The sequence below is a fragment of the Pipra filicauda genome, unplaced genomic scaffold, assembly GCF_003945595.2.
Source record: "Pipra filicauda isolate LSUMZ 115617 unplaced genomic scaffold, ASM394559v2 scaffold295_size919547_pilon, whole genome shotgun sequence".
In the NCBI taxonomy this organism is placed as follows: Eukaryota; Metazoa; Chordata; class Aves; order Passeriformes; family Pipridae; genus Pipra; species Pipra filicauda.
The window spans coordinates 285,973-306,699 of NW_024104415.1; the positions used below are offsets into that span (position 1 = coordinate 285,973).

Sequence of the window (20,727 nt, forward strand, 5' to 3'; positions counted from 1 at the left end):
CCCAGCTCCAGGGACTCGAGCACATGGCTTTCTTTACCTGTGAGTTTTTGGAAGGAGATTGTGCTGCGAGATGAGCGTGGAAGTGCTGGACATGGAGCAGGCAGAACCTTGGGGGAGTCAGACGGGAGCCCGGGACACATCCTGACTGGGGAGGGAATTGCTCATGAGCTCAAGATGCCCTGGCCCTGTCTACTGGCACCCAGAAACACCCCGTGCCCTGGGCTGACCCCCAGCATGGGCTGCAGGCATGGGGGGAATTCTGTTCCACTACCCCACTCAGGTGAGACCCCACCTACAGAGCTGCCTCCAGCCCTGGGGAACAACAGCAGAAGGACATGGAGCTTCTGGAGTGAATCCAGAGGAGATCATGGAGATGCTCTGAGGGCTGGAGCCTCTCTGTTCTGGAGACAGGCTGGGAGAGCTGGGGGTGTTCAGCCTGGAGAAGAGAAGGCTCCAGAGACAACTTAGAGCCCCTTCCAGTGCCTAAAGAGGCTCCAAGAGAGCTGGAGAGGGACTTTGGACAAGGGCCTGGAGGGACAGGACAAGGAGGAATGGCTTCCCACTGCCAGAGGGCAGGGTTAGGTGAGATACTGGGGAGAAATCCTTGCCTGTGAGGGTGGAGAGGCCCTGGCACAGGTTGCCCAGAGCAGCTGTGGCTGCCCCATCCCTGGAAGTGTCCAAGGCCAGGTTGGATGGGGCTTGGAGCAGCCTGGTCTAGTGGAAGGTGTCCCTGCCCATGGCAGGAGGTGGGACTGGATGACTTTTAAAGGTCTCTTCCAACCCAAACCCTTCTGGGATTCTATGATAATGCATAAGGAGAGGGTTTTTATTCAGCCAAAAAGTAAACTTTTGATGTTGTTAATATTCTTTCAGTGAAAATGTTGTGAAGGTAAAGGCTGCAGATGTACTTTGAGATATGCATAAATACCAGAAGATGAAAGAACAGAACACTTTTGGAAATTAGGTTGTGAAGTCAGATGGGGAAAGTCCTTTCTTAGTCCTGTCATTCTGTCAGTCACCTCTGTGTCTTACGTGGGGCTCTGCCCTACAATTCCAAAGATTTTGGGTATTCACTGAAAATGGCAAACACCACTTTGGTGTGGCACATAAGCACAGACAACACCTATATAATGTGATTAACTATTTTTTGGAGGAAACTGTTGGTGTTTCTTGGAGGCTAAAGGAGTAATAGCAGGGCATTTCTATTGTTTCATACTACTTTTTTGTGCTTTTTGAATTAAATTCTATTAAACTGATGCACCCATCTGCTCTAGCTGGTAAGGGATGTATATTTTAATTAACTCATAGAATCACAGACTGATTTGGCTTGGCAGGGACTTTAAAGCCCATCCCATTCCACTCCCTGCCATGGGCAGGGACACCTTCCACTATCCCAGGTTGCTCCAAGCCCTGTCTAACCTGGCCTTGGACGCTTCCAGAGATGGGGCAGCCACAGCTTCTCTGGGCAACCTGTGCCAGGGCCTCTCCACCTTCATAGGGAAGAATTCTTTTCCAGTATCCCACCTAACACTGCCCTCTGGCAGTGGGAAGCCATTCCCTGTGTTCTATCCCTTCCAGGCTCTTGTCCAAAGTCCTTCTCCAGCTCTTCTGGAGCCTCTTCAGGCAGTGGAAGGGGCTCTAAGTTGTCCCTGGAGCCTTCTCCAGGTGAAGACCCTCAGCTCTCCCAGCCTAGACAATCTTTTTCTTTTTGGTTACCTGTATCTGATCCCTGGACTTGTTCCCTTATGTTTCTGTGATTCCAGCTGTATTTGTCTCTCTCAGTGGTTTTAGCTGCTGTCTGCAGGAGGACTGTTCTGTGCTGCCAGGACCAAAAGTGTGTGATAGGGAATTGTTAACTGAAAACCCCCAGGTTTAGAATATGCTGATTCTAATTCTGATTCTGTGGGATGGGGATCAGAGGCCTTCAGGTTGGGTGTGTCACATTCATTGCATTCCGGTAAAACACTGAGCAGCTTTTGTTTTTATGATATGACCACATAAACCCTGACCCCCCAAATCTGTTTTGTTTAATAGTAAGCCCCTGATGGCTAATTTTGCATGCAGTACACAGAGGAGCATGACTATTCTGGGATATGATCCCAGTAACAGTGGTGAGTCATCAGCTGCAGCAGCAGCAATGATATGAGGAGCTATTTATTACGGCCTCTCTAAGCTGTGAAGTCTTCTAAGCAGTGAGTTCATGTAGAAATTATGTAATTATTCCTCCTGGATGATTTCTCTTATTGGTTTGTAATTACAAAATATTCTCAGAACACTTTTGTATTTTAAAATTAAGTCCTCAGAATGACTTAATGAGAGAAGAACTGAGAGATTATATCTCACCTTGTTTATGTTTGTTTTATTTGACTTATCAGTGATACGGTTTTCTACTGTTGTTGCATTAAGTTCACCTTTCTTTGCAAAGCTGTTTAGTGCATCATTTACTGGTTTGTACATTTATAAACAAGTGTTTGGGGTAAAATCATCTGGTCTTGGAAACTGGCAGGAGGGGAATTCCATGTAGGAGTTTCACAGATTGTTTCTTGGGTGGGAGAACAGCTGGATCGAGATGGGCTTTAAGCTCCCTTCCAACCCAAATCATTCTGGGATTCTGTGATTCAGTGATATCTGGAATTTTTTACAAACCTGGAGAGAACAGCTTTCTTCACTTTCTGAATGAGCAAGCCATGTGCCATATCCTGGAGCAGGACTTATTTCCTTGTAGTACCTGGCTTGTTTCTGGTCACATCAGCCAGAGCTTGTTAGTGATGACTTCAGGTGAAAGGAGAACAAGACATCCGAATTCACTTGGGTAATGGTTTGATTTCCTGCTATGTTTCTAAGACTCAATCCTTGTGCTTTATGTGTGTCTTTGGACCACCAGGGAATTTGTTTTGACATTGTCATACATGGGGTACACAAAGGCAAAAGGTCTTGATCCCTGCACAGTCTATCACAGAATCACAGACTGGTGTGGGTTGGGAGGGACTTCAAGCTCATGTCATTCCAACCCCCTGCCATGGTCAGGTACACCTTCCACTAGACCAGGTTGCTCTGAGCGCCATCCAGCTTGGTCATATTCCCCCCACTGTCTCTGCCCACCTGAAATGTTGAGCTGCAGTTGTTAATTGGTAGCTGGGTGACAGCCTTGTCCATGCAAAGCTGCCATAGCATTGAGATGGGTTTTTTTGTCTTTGCCTAGAGCTGAAAAGTGAAAAAAAAAAGCCTCACGCTAGACTTCAAAGCAGCCTGTGTTCCTGTTGGTACCTCTGGGAACAGGAGATGCTTTCATGCTGCCCCACCTGAAATCCCCTTGTGAGCTGAGCCACAGCATATCCAAGAAGTACATTTTGAGGTGTAGACAGGGACCTTCCCAACCAAAATTTTATTGGCAGTTTTGTCACCCACAGGGAGCAGGTCTGGGGTGTTTTGGCATAATCTGACTGCATACAAGGTGGAGCAGGAAGTAGTTTCCCTGTAGATTAGTGTCTTTGGTACAGAATATATTTTTCAGTGATTCAAAGGCTGTAGATTAAAAAGAAAACTAAAGAAATAAACCTGTTATGTCTTGCACAGATGCTGAGGGGAGGCAGAGGCAGCTGGGTGCCAACAGGGCACCTAGTCAATGAGGCTGCAGAATTTGGCCCCAAAATTCCCGAGATTGGAGGAAGGAGTCATGGTGCAGCACTCTGCTAATCAGAGGCTCCACACTCTTGGTTTTCTGAGGGGTTAGATAAATATGTCTTAGATTTAATCACTATTTAAAAGAGAAAAAAGCCATGCCCTTCTATTTATAATCTTTTCCTTAGAACTGTGCCATAAACTCATCATAGCCTGAATGTTTCAAAAGTTATACAGAAGGTGAGCTAGCAAGGCTCTTGAAAAATTCTAAACCACACTTTATTGTCCAGTTATCTTATGTAAGTCTATTATATTTACACTGATCTTATATAATATTGTTTTAATCTTTATTATATGAAATTCCTGTTCAGTTTTTAGCTCTCTTTTAGGAATAGACATTTAAAGATGATTTAGCAGTAAGTTTGAAAGGAGAGATTAATTAAAAATATGAAGGTGGTGGTGAAACAGGTCTGTTTCTTAGGTACATCATTCGAGCTCCTATCGGATATTAGAAATTAGACAACATTTTTTTTTCCAAGATCAAGAAGAATCACGGAACCATTAAGATTGGAAAAGCCCTGTGAGACCATCGAGTCCAACCACTCCCCAGCACTGCCAAGGCCACCACTGCCCTATGTTCTCAAGTGCCACATCCACATGGCTTTTAAATCCCTCCAAGGATGGGGACTCCACCACCTGCCTGGGCAGCCTCTTCCAATGCCTGACCACCCTTTCTCTGAAGAAATTCCTCCTCATGTCCAACCTGAACCTCCCCTGGCACGACATAAGGCTGTTTCCTCTTGTCCTGTCCCTTGTTCCCTGGGAGCAGAGCCTGACCCCCACCTGGCTCCACCCTCCTGTCAGGGAGTTGCAGAGTGAGAAGGTCCCCCCTGAGCCTCCTTTTCTCCAGGCTGAGCCTCCCCAGCTCCCTCAGCCACTCCTGGTGCTCCAGACCCTTCCCCAGCTCCATTCCCTTCTCTGGAAAGTTATTGCAGCAGATTTCTGTATCAAAGCCTTCAGTGTGGTGCCACAGTAAGGTGTAAGCTGGAGGTCTGGATTGCAGCAGTATCTATAGGGTGAATAAGGAATGAGCTCTCCCAGTCCTGATGGTCTCAGAATCCCTGATCCCAGCTCTTGTTCTTTCGGGAGCCGTTCCATCCACAAGCCCCTTATGCAGCATGCAGAGTCTGACCGTGGGATCAATGGCTCAGTGTCCCCTGCCCATCTGTGTCCCTGCAGTGGGGCCAGCTCAGCCCCATAAATCCCTGGAACACCTGCCTTGCTTGGCCTCGGATGAACATTGTGCCGGGTGGGAGCAGGGAGGAGGAGAGGGCCCATCCGTGGGAGGGCTGAGCCCTGGAAAAACTTTACCGTAAAAACACCCAGGGAAAGATACTGAAGCAGCTGGAGGAAGTGCAGGCAGGGATTTCTTATAAATCATCTCTGTGTCTGCTAAAAGGAGAATTCCCGCACACGTCAACTGTTCCCGACTCTGGCGAGAGCCCCGGGGGCATTGGAGCTGGGTGACATCACAAGGAGAAGGAATGAATTCACATGGAGGGTGACGCCAGGGAACTAAATTCCTGGGTTTGCTGGCTGAGTTGTGCCTGGCAAAGCGGAGCAGGGAAAGGCAGAGCACCAGGAGAGGTTCGATAAGTGTCTTAGTTGTGATCTGAGTCCCGTTTTGGGACCAAGAGCTTCCTGGTGTCCTAAACAAGTGTTTCCTGTTAACCCTTTCTGAGGATGAGGAGCAGAAGGGAAGGCGCTGGTTTTGTGCACTGTCCACACCAGTCCTGGTGTTGGGCCAAGTTGTCCTGTCCCCTGTGACCACCTTTGTAGGACCATCGAGCTCCCAGTGTTATACGAGACCATAACTGGGGAGAGCAGCTTGATTCCATCTGTTTGCAGTTAGAGACACTTATGAGAACAGAGATTTACTGGGGAAAGTGGCAGTGAAGGAGATGCTGTAACTCACCATGTAAAGTGCACAAAAGGACTTTCTGGGAAGAGAATAAATATTGGCTGAAGGAATAGACATCTGTGAGTGAAGGTTTGAAGTGGGTCTATATTGACTGTCCTAGTTTCACTCACATCACAAAAGGCTCCCTACATTTTTTCATCCATAAAGATAGTAAATTGTTTGGAGTGGAATTTGGAAGAACAAGCTGACCCTCTTTTGCTTTACTACATTAAAATTATATGGTGTTTTAAGAACTATTCTATTAAACTCTACACTCACTGCTGCTCTCCAGCCCACTTTTAGCTCCAGTAAATCTAATAACTCATGCAATATTATACATTTATTTCAGATTAAAAGTACTAGGAACTAGATTCTAGGAAAAAGTCTGTTTTCATGAGGAAATGCAGAAAATTGTGAAAGCCCTAGCGAAGATATCACCTTCCACATGTCAGTACAACAGTGGAAGGATGAATAGTGTGCAGCTAATGTATGTCAGAACATTCCTAATGCAGGCTGGAAAGTGCTGGGGCTGCAGGGATGCGCAGGCAGAGGGGGAACGTTTCATAGAATTGTGGAATGGTTTAGGTTGGAAGGGACCTTAAAGACCATCTTGTCCCATCACCCTGCCATGAACAGGGTCCACTAGACCAGGTTGCTCCAAGCCCCGTCCAACCTGGCCTTGGATACTTCCAAGGATGGGGCAGCCACAGCTTCTCTGGGCAATCTGTGCCAGGGCATCTCCACCCTTACAGATGAGAATTTTTTCCCAATATGCCATCTATCCCTGTCCCCTGGCAATGGGAAGCCAATCTCCCTTGTCCTGTTCCTCCAGGCACTTGTCCAAAGTCCCTCTCCAGCTCTCCTGGAGCCTCTTTAGGCACTGGAAGGGGCTCTGAGTTGTCCCTGAAGCCTTCTCTTCTCCAGGTGAACACCCCCAGCTCTCCCAGCCTGTCTCCAGAGCAGAGGAGCTCCAGCCCTTGGAGCATCTCCATGGCCCTTTATAGAATACGAGATGGAGTTTGTGAGTATCGACCAGCCCCCTCACATAACACTTTCCTGTCCTTGTCAGCACTCCCGTTCATCCATCAATAACTCTGCAATTCCATCCTCCTCCTCAGAAGAGGTGTAATTTGTCAGGACTGGTGCTGCAGAGCTGAGTCCAAGGTAGCAAGCTCCCGTGCCAGGGAGCCAAGGCCATGGCACAGCTCCTGCAAGCTCACAGCTGGGGACTGCACAGCAGCCAAGATTTCCAGCCCAAATTCTGTATCTCTTTGCTTCTCTGAGTTTAAGTCGTGAACTTACCAGTCGCACATTTTTATGTAATTTAATATCTTTTCCGTGGCTTCATTTTCTCTTCTGATATTAAAAAAAGAAAAGGAAAAGCTCTCCTGGGCATGAATGAGGATTTATGTAATAGGTTGCAATGGCTCCATCAAAGCCATTGTGCTCTGTCTTGTGAATATCTATTTAATCAGTGGTTTTAAAAGACCTTATTTGTGCTAAGTGATTTTTCTTTCTTAGACTGCAGCAAGAATCTCCTACTCTTCTGGAGACAGAGTGCAGCCAGTGCAGCTACTCTGGGCTTGAATGGCACTATTGAACCAGCTTTGTGCTGGCAAGAGGTTCAAGTACCAGAGACGCTATTCAGATGATTATGGAGCTGGTGCAGGAGTTAGGGAAAGAGCACTGCAGGATGCTGCTTCTCTGATGAAGTGCTGGGATGTATTGACTGATCTATTACACTCAAGTCAATAAGGAACTTGGTTGTGCTTGCATTTTCTACACTACAGATTTGCTGGAGAAGCTGTATGGGTGACCTCTGTAATTTAGAAGTTAGGCCAACTCTTGATGTCTTGGCACCCAGGAAGTTTCAGCCCCTGCTCCCAGGGAGAACTTTACTCCATCAGCCCTCAAAGAGCTGCCCTCACTGTGCAGGTCAGAACACTGTGCAGTGAAGCCACCACTGGGCCAGAGTGTGGGAGAGTCATGGGGGGATGAGGCTCACCAGCGTGTCCATAGTTGTGTTCTCAGTTCTCAGGCTGTCTCGGTGGTCACTGACTTTTTGCTTCCACCTCACCCAAGGCAATGAAAAGGGCAGAGAGTTCATTCTAGCTTTGCTCACTGGGACAAGTGGAACCCACGAGTATAAATTTAGGCAGAATTTGGGGGTTGTGTGTGGCGAGTTAACAGCATGCACAGAAACGTTGATGTTTTTAGCTTAAATCACAGAACATTTTTTAAAACAGTAAAGTAAAAAGCCATCGCGGATAAGATGTTCTGACCCATAATAACTCTTTGCACCTCAGCAGGGTGACTCCTGCACGGCCTCACAGCCTGGCACAGGCTGTTTTCTCCTCTGCTCCGTGTCACTGAACATGCTGCACAGTCTTGCCCAATTAAAGCAGAACCTTGGCAGAAAGCAAAAATCACCAACCATTTAGGGCTGACTGCTCAGCACAGAAGGGCTTGACACTGGGGTTTTGTTCCCTGTTGCCTCCCCTGCCACCCTGCTATCTTGTTTGCTCTTCACATGACTGGCCATCAGGCCCTTGATATCTGTGTGGCATTTGATGTCCCCTCGGTCAGATGTTGTGCTGGGTGATGCCAGGGCACTATTATAGGGTGTCACATTTTATCCTGGCTGAGCCATATCCAGAGAATACCCGTTGTTTGCCTCCCACTCTGGCTCTGTGATCTTGATCGTTCCCAGACGCTGCCGGAGGCTGGCAGACGGGTGGCTCACAGGACCTCGCTCTGGGACTGATTGGTTTCTTGGCCATCATCCAGTTCCAAGCACATCAACACATTTGCAGAAAGATTTTCGTAACCCGAAAACTCAGGGCTGGCCTGAGCTCTTCCATGAAGGACGGAAGGAGACGGATTTCTGCTGGAGTTCAGTAAAAGCCCAGATGGGGAAAAGTTTCAGGAGCTGCATCTTGGCTTGAGCTAGAGAAGACAAGAGGCCTGAGGTGGAGTGGGAGGGGGTGCACTGGAGCTAAGTCTCCTTCTAGGTTCCTGCTGGGATTTAATCTCAGCTCGAACAGGCTAATTTAAATTCATCTTTCCAACTGAAATGATACGGTTGGCAGTGATTTAGCCTGGGAAGCTTTACTGCAAGCAGACAAAGGGTTAAACACCCTGTTGGGTGCTGTTGCAGTAAAAAGGCTTCCTTCTGCAGCTTGTAGAGTTATTGACCTGAAAAGCAGTATCGAGCACACACCGCTGGGCTCAGCCCCGCAGGAGGTGTTGGTGTGCACAGAGTGTTTGTTCAGAGCCCTGGCATCGCTGGGGCCTGGGGTGCTGCAGCCCTGCCTGCCCTGCCTGCCCTGCCTGCCACCCCAGTGTCCCCCCATCCGGCCCCTCATCAGGGCTTTCAGCAGCTCCTCAATAGTTTTGGGTGTTTTCACAGAAACATAGAATCATTAGGGTTGGAAGGGACCTCTGGAGATCATCCGATCCAACCCCCCTGCCCAGGCAGAGTCACCTGGAAAAGGTGACACAGGAACATGTCCAGGTGGGATTGGAATGTCTCCAGAGAGGGAGGCTCCACGCCCTACCTGGGCAGCTGTTCCTGTGCTCTGCGACCCTCTATGGAAAGAAGTTCTTACTTCTGTTGAGGTGGTACTGCTTGTGTTTTAGTTTATGGCCATTGCTTCTCCTCTCATTGGACACCACTGAACAGAGCTTGGCACCATCTATTTCAGCAGCTTCTCACTGACTTCAGGTGTTCTCAGCAGCTCCTCACTAGTTCCAGGTAATTTTAGCAGCTCCTCACTAATTTCAGTTGTTTTTAGCAAGTCCTCTCTAGTTTCAGGTGTTTTCTCTCCCCTGTTTCATCCATGAAATCAAACATTTCTTCCTTCCCCTTGGAGTAACCCATCACTGTGTACTCTTCCCAGGTTTTGCCACAGTGAATGTTTTCACACAATGAGTCAATATTTTTAAATGGATCCATTTTGCCCATTGATCACCTCTGCCCACTCATACTTTGTTAGCTCAGGCCAAACCTTTATCAATACCCTGAAATACCCAGCATGTCTCAATTCTATTAGCTCAAGAATGGAGCTTTTACTGTGATGACGTGAATCTTTAACTACTATCAGATGTAATGATTTTGTGCCAGGCCTACACATTTGTGCTTATTCACACTGAAAACTTCACCTTCTCTGTTATTAAATGGTAATCAATTGTGGCAAGTGCTCTGCTCATATTTCTTCCAAATCTCCCAGTCACTGTGGCTGCGTTGTTTGATGCTCCTGGACTTGTTGACTTACAGCTGCGTTTCAGATATTGATAGTTTTGAGCTGAAGTTTGCTCAGTGCCCCCATGTCTCTGTTTCTTTTGAACAGTGCAGCTTTATGGTTTGTAGTAAATGACTCCAAAACGGTGTTTCCAGCAAGTGATTTTCAACATGAGACAGTTTCTAAGGGATCCTTAATCAAAATGAGCCCTGAAGCAGGTCTTGATAAGATTTGCAGGTTTAGGGAACATAACAGTTATTAAATGATATTTTGGGTGCCAACAGTGCACTGTCTGCTTTCACATCAGAGAAATCATTCACTCCCAAGAGACTTTTAGAAGTACAACACAGAGCAGCTGGTTGAGGTGCAGGAGCCTTTCCAAAGGGCTTCACAGTGTGATGATCACCTGAGGTAGGGCTTGAGTAGGGAGATAATTTAACAGTGAGAAGACACAGACTGTTACAAGCACAAACATGCTCTAGAGGAGTCACATGATGGTTGTGAAACTGTGTAGAGGAAGTGGCAAACTGAGTGTTTCAGCTGCACGTTGGGAACCAGGGATGGAGCAGAGATTCCTGCACCGTGTTGGTGAGAGTGGAAAAACTGGGATGGTGTTGATCCAGGCTCCCAACAAGGGATGACCTGTGTGGACACACCAGGGTTTGGAAGACTTGTTTTGGATGGAGAAGCAAGCTGGAAGGATGCTGGAAAAGTTCAGGGGAAATAAAAACAGATAATGGATATCATATGTGCTGAGTGATAGTGTTTCCCTCCTTCCTGAAGTATCCTGTGCTCAGTAGCTGGCAGTCCTGCAAGGACTCCACCATACCTGGTAAAGCTGAAGCCTTGTATCTGCTGCATGACCTCACCATTTGGCATAAGCTACGTGAGATATGCTGCAGGACTTTTGTCCTGCCTGGCTTTCTGGGCTTGTAGTCACCACTTTAGAAAGTTTTATTCTTGCTGCCCACCATCTCTATCTTCTCTTCATGTTGTGGAAGGTTTCCCTTCTGCTAAATCCAGTTTGCTGTCCTGAATGATTAAAGCTTATTGCAGAGCATGTGACTTAATGGCAGAAAATATAAATCTGTGGTTTAACTTCACCCTCTTCTTCCCCCTGTTGTCAAACAGCCAGAGGAGGAAGGGAGGGAGTGTGGGCAGGCAGAGCGTGTCCCTGCCAGCCCCTGCCGAGGCTGCGCAGGGGTCCCTTCCAGCTCACTGTCATTAGTAAAAATGCAAATTTATGGAAACGCTGTGTGGTGCACGCCCAGGGATGGCAGGCTTTGTATTCACTGCCTCTGCCTGTGCCTCAGCTGAGCCACGGGGTCATCAAAGTTACAGGAATGGCACTGGGGGCAGAGGCCAGGCGGGAGGGTTCTCTACTGGGGTGGTGCAATGTGATTTTAACACCAGTCCCTTGCTTGGATTTTATTTAGACCACAGAACCCCGGACTGGTTTGGGTTGGAAGGGACCTTAAAGTCATCCAGTTCTGCCCCATGCCATGGGCAGGGAAACCTTCTGCTAGACCAGGTTGCTCCAAGCCCTGTCCAACCTGGCCTTGGACACTTCCAGGGATGGGGCAGCCACAGTTTCTCTGGGCAATCTGTGCCAGGGCCCCACCACCCTCACAGGGGAGAATTCCTTCCCAATATCCCTTGTAACCCTGTCCTCTGTCAGTAGGAAGCCATTCCCCCTTGTCCTGTTCCTCCAGGCCCTTGTCCAAAGTCCCTCTCCAGCTCTCTTGGAGCCCCTTTAGGCACTGGAAGGGGCTCTAAGGTCTCCCCAAGAGCAATGTTTAGTGAATTACTCCATTAGTTCCACCAGCAATAATATCAAGTCAGTGTTTACCCCCCAGCACTCCCACAGGAAAGCTGTTTAGTGATCTGTCTGCTCTCGAGGCAAAAAATTTTTCTCTGATTTCCAACCTCAGTTTATTTATGTCCATTTTATGCCCATTTGTTCTTATGCCAGCTTGAAGATCCCTTCTTCTCCTCTGGCCTTTACTTTTGGCTCACGTGTGGTCAGGGCATCACCCTTCCTCAGGGGGAGCAGCAGGTTCCCGACCCCCCTTCTGGTCCATGTGCCAAACCCCTCAGACAGAGCAAACACAGGACTTCCTGTCAAAGGGCCAGGTTTTTCCATCCTTGATATTTTTCCCTCAGATAGTACCAGTTGGCAGATGCTCATGATTTGGATGAGGCAACTTTTGCATTGAGCTTTTGCTGGGCCTGAAATGATCAATAAGAGCTATAAAAAAGATTGCCCTTGGAATCACATCAGTGTGCTCTGACGTTTGCTATTGCGGTGTCCTTTCCTATGGATATAAAAGATGGAGAGTGCAGACATTTGAAAGATGTGAAGCAAGTAAAATTTTGCTGAAATGTGCCCAGCTGGATTAAATATTTTAGGGGGCCTGAGTCTGCAAAGGATTTAATGATCTCAGTACCATCTTAGGACATTTCACTGTCTTTTTGCTGACAGGCCACACAGATCCCAATTATGGATATAAATCCAAAAACCAGGTCAAATAATTAGTCAAGTGGGAAGACTGGGTGCATTTCTGAGCACAGCAGCTTTCCACATCCCCACCATTGGGTGCTGTGGATGGGCTGAGGGGAGTTTAAAACATCAGTGCAGAAAAACTGTGAGTCTTCCAACTCAAAGGCTGTCTGTGCTCCCCATTCAGCTCAGGTAAAATGGAAAACTCTGTGGTCTGTATAAGTGGTTAAAATGGTTGTCACTTTATCCCTGTCCCCAGCTTGTGTGACAGCAGGTAAGAACAGCTCTGTGATGTGCAGCTGGTGCCTGTGTGGTGCCGGATGGAGCTGTGGCAGAACTGTGGTGGAGCAAAGCAGCTCACTCTGAGCTTTCCAGCCTGTTTGAAAAGGCAAAAGTGCCTCTTGGCATCATGCCAGGAGATCCTCTCTTTAAAGGCAGGCTGAAGTAAAGCATGACTCTGGCTGACAGGCTTCTGATGCTCTGGTTCCATGCAGATATGGGAATGCTTTCCTGCGTGCTGGAAGCAGAGGTCATTTGCTGGACTGGACCCTTGAGAGCCGTGCTGATGGTCTGCCTTTGCCATCAGGGCACTGTGTGCTTTGGGAAGAGAGTTAAGTGCAGATTACACTTAAAAGGTATATGAGATACTTGAAGACACATCGATAAAAGATGCAATATAGGACTGTAATTCCCCTTTTGTTACCAGTAATATCCTGGTGGAGAATAGGCAAGGCTGGACCCTGTGTCCCCACTTGCTGGGTGGAATTGCCCACCCCAAGATGGTTCAGGGCAGGGAGCAAGGCTTGTCCATAGGCACAAGTGCTGTAGGGTGTCCTGGGGCCCCACCAGAGGCACTGGGGGTCACCTGCAGCCCTGCATTGGGGTCTCCATCACATGAGCCAGGCTGCTGAGGGCAGCCTCCTCCATGGGAGGCAACATCCATGTGCTGTGCATTGGAAAAGAGAGTCTGTAAAATGTTATGGGGCTTGGATGGAGCTGTAAAAGCTGAACTGATGCTGAACAGAGCAGAACAGCCGGGCCAGACTGGAATAAACACTGTCCCATAACTTAAATGTAAACATCTGCATGTAAACTTGAATGTAAAGCTCTGTGTTTCACAGAGCAGGTGATGCCAAAATCCAGTGACTGTCTGGAGCACCGTGCTGTCCCTGTGCCACCTCTACCACTGGCCACAAGCATGTGACTGTCCAGCACCTTCTCAGCAGGGAAAAAGTGGCAGTTATCCCCTTGGCAAGACCCATCCGGGCCCTTCAGCACAGCAGAACCACAGCCCATGTGCCAGATGTTTGGTCCTGGTGAGCTGTGGGCAGGTAGAGGATGCTGGGCAGGAACACCTGGAAGGTGAGGAGAAGAGCTGTGTAAGTGCTTCACAGGCAGGGTTATCATGGAATCCTGGAATGGGCTGGATTGGAAGGGACCTTAAAGCTCAACTCATTCTGCCCACTGCCATGGGCAGGGAAACCTTCTGCTAGCCCAGGTTGCTCCAAGCCCTGTCCAACCTGGCCTTGGACACTTCCAGGGATAGGGCAGCCACAGCTTCTCTGGGTAACCTGTGCCAGTAATGGCTTGTTAATACCTTGGCTGGGGCAGCAGTGGTAGGAAGGAAAGCAGCTACTCCAGCAATTGTTAGCTGGAATATTTTCAGAAGGAAAAAGCCCTTAGGAAGTGGCATTGCTCTCTGTGCTCGGAGTGATCACTCGCACACCCATCTGTGTTCCCAAGCTCTGGAAGAAAAAATAGAGTGGGGTGTCTGCTGTGTTTGACTATGCCTTGCATTTTCCAGAGATTAATGGCAGTGAACCATAGGAAGAGGACAAACTAGCCCAGGATGTACATTTGGAAAATTAACAACTGGTTTATAGAATTCAGGAATTCTTCTCTGGGGGACTTAAACAACCCCACAATGTTAGCTTGTTACAGGATAACGTCAAGCTACTTATCTGTAGTAAACATGAAAAGGATTAAATTTGTTGGAACCTTTCATGCTAAAAGAAAATCCCAACTCATTTTTACCTCCCTCTGTACTTTTCCAATCATCTCCCGGAGGCTGTTCCGACATGGCACGAGGTGCAGCTGGCACAGCACAGTGCTGGATGCTGTCCTTGACATTTGCTGCTGTGCAAACCGTGAGCCTCCCCAGGGTGCTGCTCATGAGTTCTGCTAGAGAGCTGGAGGGCTCTGGCTCTGGTTACTCATTGTTATCTTTGAGCTATGCTGAGGATGGATCTGGGGTTGCAAAGGGAGTACCACCAGCTCTCAGGTCTGTTTTGGGCTCTGAGTGTTGAAATCAGGCAAACCGGCATTCAAAGGCAAGGGCAAGGTAATGACTGTGGCCATGGTTATTCTGCCTCCTTTATATGCACTGAACAGGGGAGCTGCTAGAAAAAGTGGACCATAGAATCACAGAATGGTTTGATTTGGAAGAGACCTTAAAAACCACCTCATTCCACCCCCCTGCCATGGGCAGGGACACCTTCCAGTAGACTGGATTGCTCCAAGCCCTGTCCAACCTGGCCTTGAACTTTTATATTTGGAGATTACAAAGTCAAGTAAACATATACTTTTGCTTTTTGATACATGCAGAGGCTTAATTACATGTTTAGCAGCGGATGACAGTTTATGTTACAAACACTTCAGAAGCTCTGCTGTGTTCTGTGCCAGACAGCTGTGATACAGTGCTGGGGAGGGGCTGCAGGGGGCTGGTGGCTCTACATTGGGCGGCTCAGGGGTTCATGCTCTGGAGATCACAATTCCCAGAGTGGTTTGGGTTGGAAGGGCCCTTAAAGATCAACTCATTCCACCCCCTGCCATGGGCAGGGACACCTTCCACTAGAACAGGTTGCTCCAAGCCCTGTCCAACCTGGCCTTGGACACTCCCAGGGATGGGGCAGCCACAGCTTCTCTGGGTAACCTGTGCCAGGGCCTCACCACCCTCACAGGGGAGAATTCCTTCCCAATATCCCACCTAACCCTGCCCTCTGGCAGTGGGAAGCCATTCCCCTGTCCCTCCAGGCCCTTGTCCAAAGTCCCTCTCCAACTCTCTTGGAGCCCCTTTAGGCACTGGAAGAGGGTCTAAGGTCTCCCTGGAGCCTTCTCCAGGTGAACATCCCCAGCTCTCCCAGCCTGTCTCCAGAGTAGAGGGGCTCCAGCCCTTGGAGCATCTCTGTAGCCTCCTCTGGACTCGCTCCAGCAGCTCCACATCTTTCTGGTGTTGTTCCCCAGAGCTGGAGGCAGCACTGCAGGTGGGGTCTCACCTGGATAAAAACGTTAGGAACAACATGATAGACAAACCTAGCAGAGGGATTTGAGCACTTTTGAGTGGCTCTTGAGAGCAACAAGGTTTTCCCCTCGATAGGAGAAGCTCAGGAGGGGAAGCAGGTCACTGATACCTGGGGAGCCCTGTACCTGTGCCAGGCTCTGGCATGCCAATGATGTGTCCAACCCTACTTTATTAAGTGCCGATGGTTTCAAGCACAGGCCTTTCCATGTGGAAGATTATTTAGAAAAAGCAGCAAGCTGTTCTCATAATGGGGAACAGGGGCATAGCATTACATAGCAGGGCCAAGCAGTCATGCCTGCATAAGTCCGAGGTGTAAGGAACAGCATTTTTCATTGCTAATAGTGATAAGAATCCTGGTGGATGTCTTGGTGACATACAAGACATCCACAAAGCTCCACTGATTGTGAGAGGATCTTTATAATTATCAGAGTCTGCCCAAACCTCTGTATTTTGGAAACCTATTTGAAACCATCGTAAGGGTGGTACTGTAGTTAGAAGATTGGGAGTAATGTCCTCAGGAATGAGTCTGGGAAAGCAAAGCAGATGGTGAGCCCTCTTGGAGAGTCAGTGCTGTCATCTGCAGGAAAAGTGTCGATTCTCAACATAAACAAGAAAACCACAAGCCTGCCTTGTCTGATGGGCTGAAATGTGTTTGTGTTTCATACTACAGAGCAAACTGTGGGGCTGTACAGCTCTCGTGGAAACCATTTGACTTGCAATGATTATTCAAATGACTCTGAATTACATCCAAATCACAGCACAATCCTATTTTGCAATCTTTTTGCCAAATTTTGCCACATTCCAAGACTACCAGTGGGCAATGGTAATCCAGAGACAGTATGTTCCCGATGCTGGTGAAGGGTCTGGAGGGAAAGCCATGAGAGGAACAGCTGAGGGCACTTGGCTTGTTCATCCTGGAGGAGAGTGAGGGGAGACCTCAGGAGGAGCTGCAGCTTCCTGTCAAGGGGAAGTAAAGGGGCAGCACTGATTTATTCTCTTGAATGACCAGTGACAGGACCAGAGGGAATGGCCTGAAGTTGTGTCAAGAGAGGGTTAGGCTGGATCTTAGAAAAAGGTTCTTCCCCAGAGAGTGGTTGGGCACTGAACAGGCTCCCCAGGGCAGTGATCACAGCACCAAGGCTGACAGAGCTCAAGGAGTGTTTGGACACCACTCTCAAGGACAGGCTGGGATTGTTGGGGTGTCCTGTGCAGGGCCAGGAGTTGGACTGGATGATCCCTCTGGGTTCCTCCAAGCTCAGGATATTCCATGATTCTATGATATTGTAACTGCTACAGTAAAACTGCAGAATTTGGACAGTTGGGGGTTGCTTTTATTAATTTCCTTTGTTTTGCAGAGTGACTCAGGAAAAACCTCCTTGTGTTTTGCAGTGATTTCTCCTGGCTCGCCATTGTGTGTCTGTTCATTACCGTTCATTACCGTGTTCACTGTTCATCACTGTGTCTCAGTCACAGCTTTCCCCATGTCCAAGGCCAGTGTCCCCTCGCTGCCTGTCAGAGCCAGCTGCAGCTAACTCCTGCCACCTGCTGTCTCCTCCTTTCCTCTTCAACTCGTTAACATCCTGGTTTATTTAAAAATGCAGAAGGAAAAAGGAGATGGAGCTGTGCCTTTGACCCAGGTCACAGAGCAACAGGGTCCTTCCTATGCCTCCAGCTACTAAAGTGTTCATGCCCTCCAAAGATACTGAAAATCCCCCTGACTTAGGTGGGACTTTCTGCAAGTGTGACTCAGGATAGGCCTAGACTAGCAAAGAGCTTGTTTTTATGTTAACGGAGGGAAAGAGAAGAGGTTTTGAGTATCTTCCACCTATCTCAAGGCACAGAGGCCGTGCTCCCCTCTTCCTAAACTTACTTTGCTGCAGAGTAGTTGTCTTTGCAAAGATCCCTCATCAGCCTTGCTCCCTGCCTCCCGTCTTCACCTCTTACACACTTTTTAAATCTCTAAATTGTGGACTTTTTCTCCCAAACCAGTTGCTGATGCCCACCAGTGAGCAGCAGGTATCAACCATCCAGTAGAAGCTCTGCTTGGCTAAATTCTCACGTTTAGTTCAGAGCTGAATTTCCATGTGTCAGTAAACTGAATGTTCCCAACTGATGGTTTTGCAACAATGTTTTGAGTAATCAGAGTTAATTTTCTGAATAGGTATGGAATAATTATTATCTGGCTGTTGTTTGTAGATGCCATAGTTACAGGGCTGAGTTTCTTCTGTTGAGTACTCTGTGGGTACAAATAAAGTGTACTCAGCCTGCCTTTGGTGAAAGGGCAGATAACAAAGAGTAAAAGCAAAGAACATTAATTGAGCCATTACCAGTTTCAAGATGCACTTCAGCAGCTGGGTAAGTAAACACTCCAGTGAGGGGTGGGATGTAGGAATCTCTTCAATGTGTACTGTGTTACACTGGTGTCCTACCTTTGCATTTCCAAAGGATCTAAAAATCCTTGCCGGTGTGCTCATGCATTTTTTAATTGCATTACTTAAATGCATGTTCTCATGCATTTCTTAATTCTGGAGGAACCACATGTGGGACCAAATAGCATGAGACCAAAGTAGTCACCATCTGTTTGCAACCACAAGGAGCAGAGTAACCTCCAGCAGAGCTGGTCTGTCATTGCTGTCGTCAGTTGTTATTTTTTAATACTAATATTTTTTTAAGCTAATACTTTATCTGCTCCTCCTGCAGCAGTTAAAGCAGAGCTGCAGAGCAGAGGGAGAGCCAGGGCCTTCCCTGCCACTGTGCTGAGGAGATCTTCTAGATTAAAGCACTGGAGGAGGCAGCAGTGGGGAGGGATGGAGAAATTCATGGCAGGGACCACAGCTTGGTATCATAGCCAGGGCCCAGCAGGAGCAATAAATTGGAGAACATTAGGAATGGGGAGTGGTATGTGGCATTGAGAAGCGAGAACTGAGCTCTCACTGTAAGTGAGGTGAAGCCTCAAAGTTCCAAAGGCAAGAAAATTCATCCTGAATGCAGCCTTATTTCATTTGGCCTCACTGGGGCATGGTCACACATCTGGTATTTATATCAGGTCCAAATGCCCAAGCAAAGGAGGCCAACCTGCTTATTTTCAGGGTTTACGAGGGGTGTCACTTGTTAAAGTATCCAGGGTGATTTCAGCCACAGATTACAGCAGCCAAGTTATGAAACCTTAAGAAAGTGGGTGTATAATGGAAACGGTGACGGGAGGTTTGGAGTTTTTCTTTTTAATTTATTTTTAATCCCAGCTGTTTAAAATTCACTGAACTAATACCTTGAATGGCTAAAACGTGAGCTGTGGCTGGGAAGAGACTTGGGCATCCATCTCACACAACTGCCAAGTTCTTGCCAACTTTGCAAGGTTTCAAAAGTTTGTTCCAGAGTGGATGGAGACAGGGCTGGGCTGAAGGGGGGCTGTCGTGTTGTAGTGTCTTTAGTGCCTGTTATGCTTGTAAGGCTTGGAGTGAGATTTGGCAGATGGAACCCCCTGACTTGTGCAAACATCCATGAGGGTGGAGTGCGGAGAGCTCCAGAGATTGGTGATGTTGTTTAGAATAATGGAATTCTGAAATGGTTTGGTTGGAAGCTCATCTCGTTACACCCCCCTGCCATGGGCAGGGACACCTTCCACTATCCCAGGTTGCTCCAAGCCTCGTCCAACCTGGCCTTGGACACTTCCAGGGATGGGGCAGCCACAGCTTCTCTGGGCAAGCTGTGCCAGGGCCTCACCACCCTTACAGGGAGGAATTTCTCCCTAATCTCTAACCTAACCCTGCCCTCTTCAGCTGCTGTGTGTTCATGCTGAGAGCCACAGAAGCTGTGCTGAGCCGAGAGAAATTCAGGCCAAAGGAAGCCTGAGCAGATGCAGCCAGGAAAGAGCCCTCCGGTGTAAATGTTTTATTGTCACGCAGAGTCCTGCTTGATGCAATAGAAACATGCCAGCGAGAGGCTGCAGTAAATGCAGCCCTGCATCTCCTGTACTGAGCAAATGACATGGTGTGAGCAATGCAAATGTAACACAGGCACTGAAACACCTGTTTTGGCAGACATGTGACACACAGTATGTGCTTTGTTCACAGCTTCGATGTGGAAAATGGCCCGTCCCCAGGTCGCAGCCCGCTGGACCCGCAGGCCAGCTCCTCGTCAGGACTTGTATTGCACACGACATTCCCAGGCCACAGCCAGCGCCGGGAGTCGTTCCTGTACAGATCCGACAGCGACTACGACTTATCACCAAAGACCATGTCCAGGAACTCTTCTCTCCCAAGTGAACAGTAAGCAGAAATTCGGCTCACTAAGAACTTTACGTGGCTGCTATAATCCTCAGAGCTCTGTTAAGAGGGCTTATGGGTGGTACACTCATATTTCACAGCCGGAGCACCCAAGATGGGTGGTTTTACAGTCTACCAAGGCACATCCAACACCCTCCTCCCATCCCATCCTTAAAACATTCCCATTTTCTCCATAATTTAGCAGAAGAGCTTTCAAATCCATATCCTGAAATAACAGAGAAGTTGTACTGTACTTATATTTACAGTATAGCTCTTCCCCATCCTGTTTAGTGTTAGCAGCTGCTTGCTAGAACTGAGCACAAAATGAGCCAAGACAGATGGCTGAACTCAAGAGGATCAATACACACAGAGCCTGGAGCTTAAATGAGTGCCCTGGATTTGCAGCTCTTTATTTTGAAAGGCCCAGTTTAAAGTTTTAAAGTGACCATTAAGCTATAAAAAAGGTGCTCATAAAAAAAGTTGAGCTGTTGCGAAAAAGCCCTTCAAAAAAGCCCTTCGAGTTCTGTCACAAAATGGAGAACTAAATATTAGCAAGATCCATGAGAATTCTCCTGAAAGAGAATATCCCTGCTGTGAGTTAACGTGTAGTAAATGTTTACCAAAGTAACCACTCCAGATTATGCAAATGCCATGTTTGGTGTAAACGGTGGATTTAAACAATTGCCCCCTGTTCCCAGCAGTGTGCTGGGGCGGGGGAATCCCATCATTTCTCCCAAACTCATGGCTCCCTTTAGTCAAGTTATCCATTCCCTGCAGGCATCGAGGCTCCAGCAGCACTTGGGGAAACCAGCACCCCCACACCAACTTGATTTTGACAT

The 20,727-nt window shown here is 47.9% G+C and overlaps 1 protein-coding gene across 4 annotated transcripts in view; it reads left to right on the forward strand.

The window, feature by feature from the left end:
- PDE4B (phosphodiesterase 4B) overlaps nucleotides 1-20,727 on the forward strand; it is a 197,714-nt gene that overhangs the window by 116,981 nt on the left and 60,006 nt on the right. For all 4 annotated transcript variants that reach the window (XM_027719023.2, XM_027719025.2, XM_027719029.2 and 1 more), the window contains one exon: nucleotides 19,697-19,891. In XM_027719023.2, coding sequence (XP_027574824.1) covers nucleotides 19,697-19,891 — 195 coding nt within the window. The remainder of the gene's footprint in view (nucleotides 1-19,696; nucleotides 19,892-20,727) is intronic.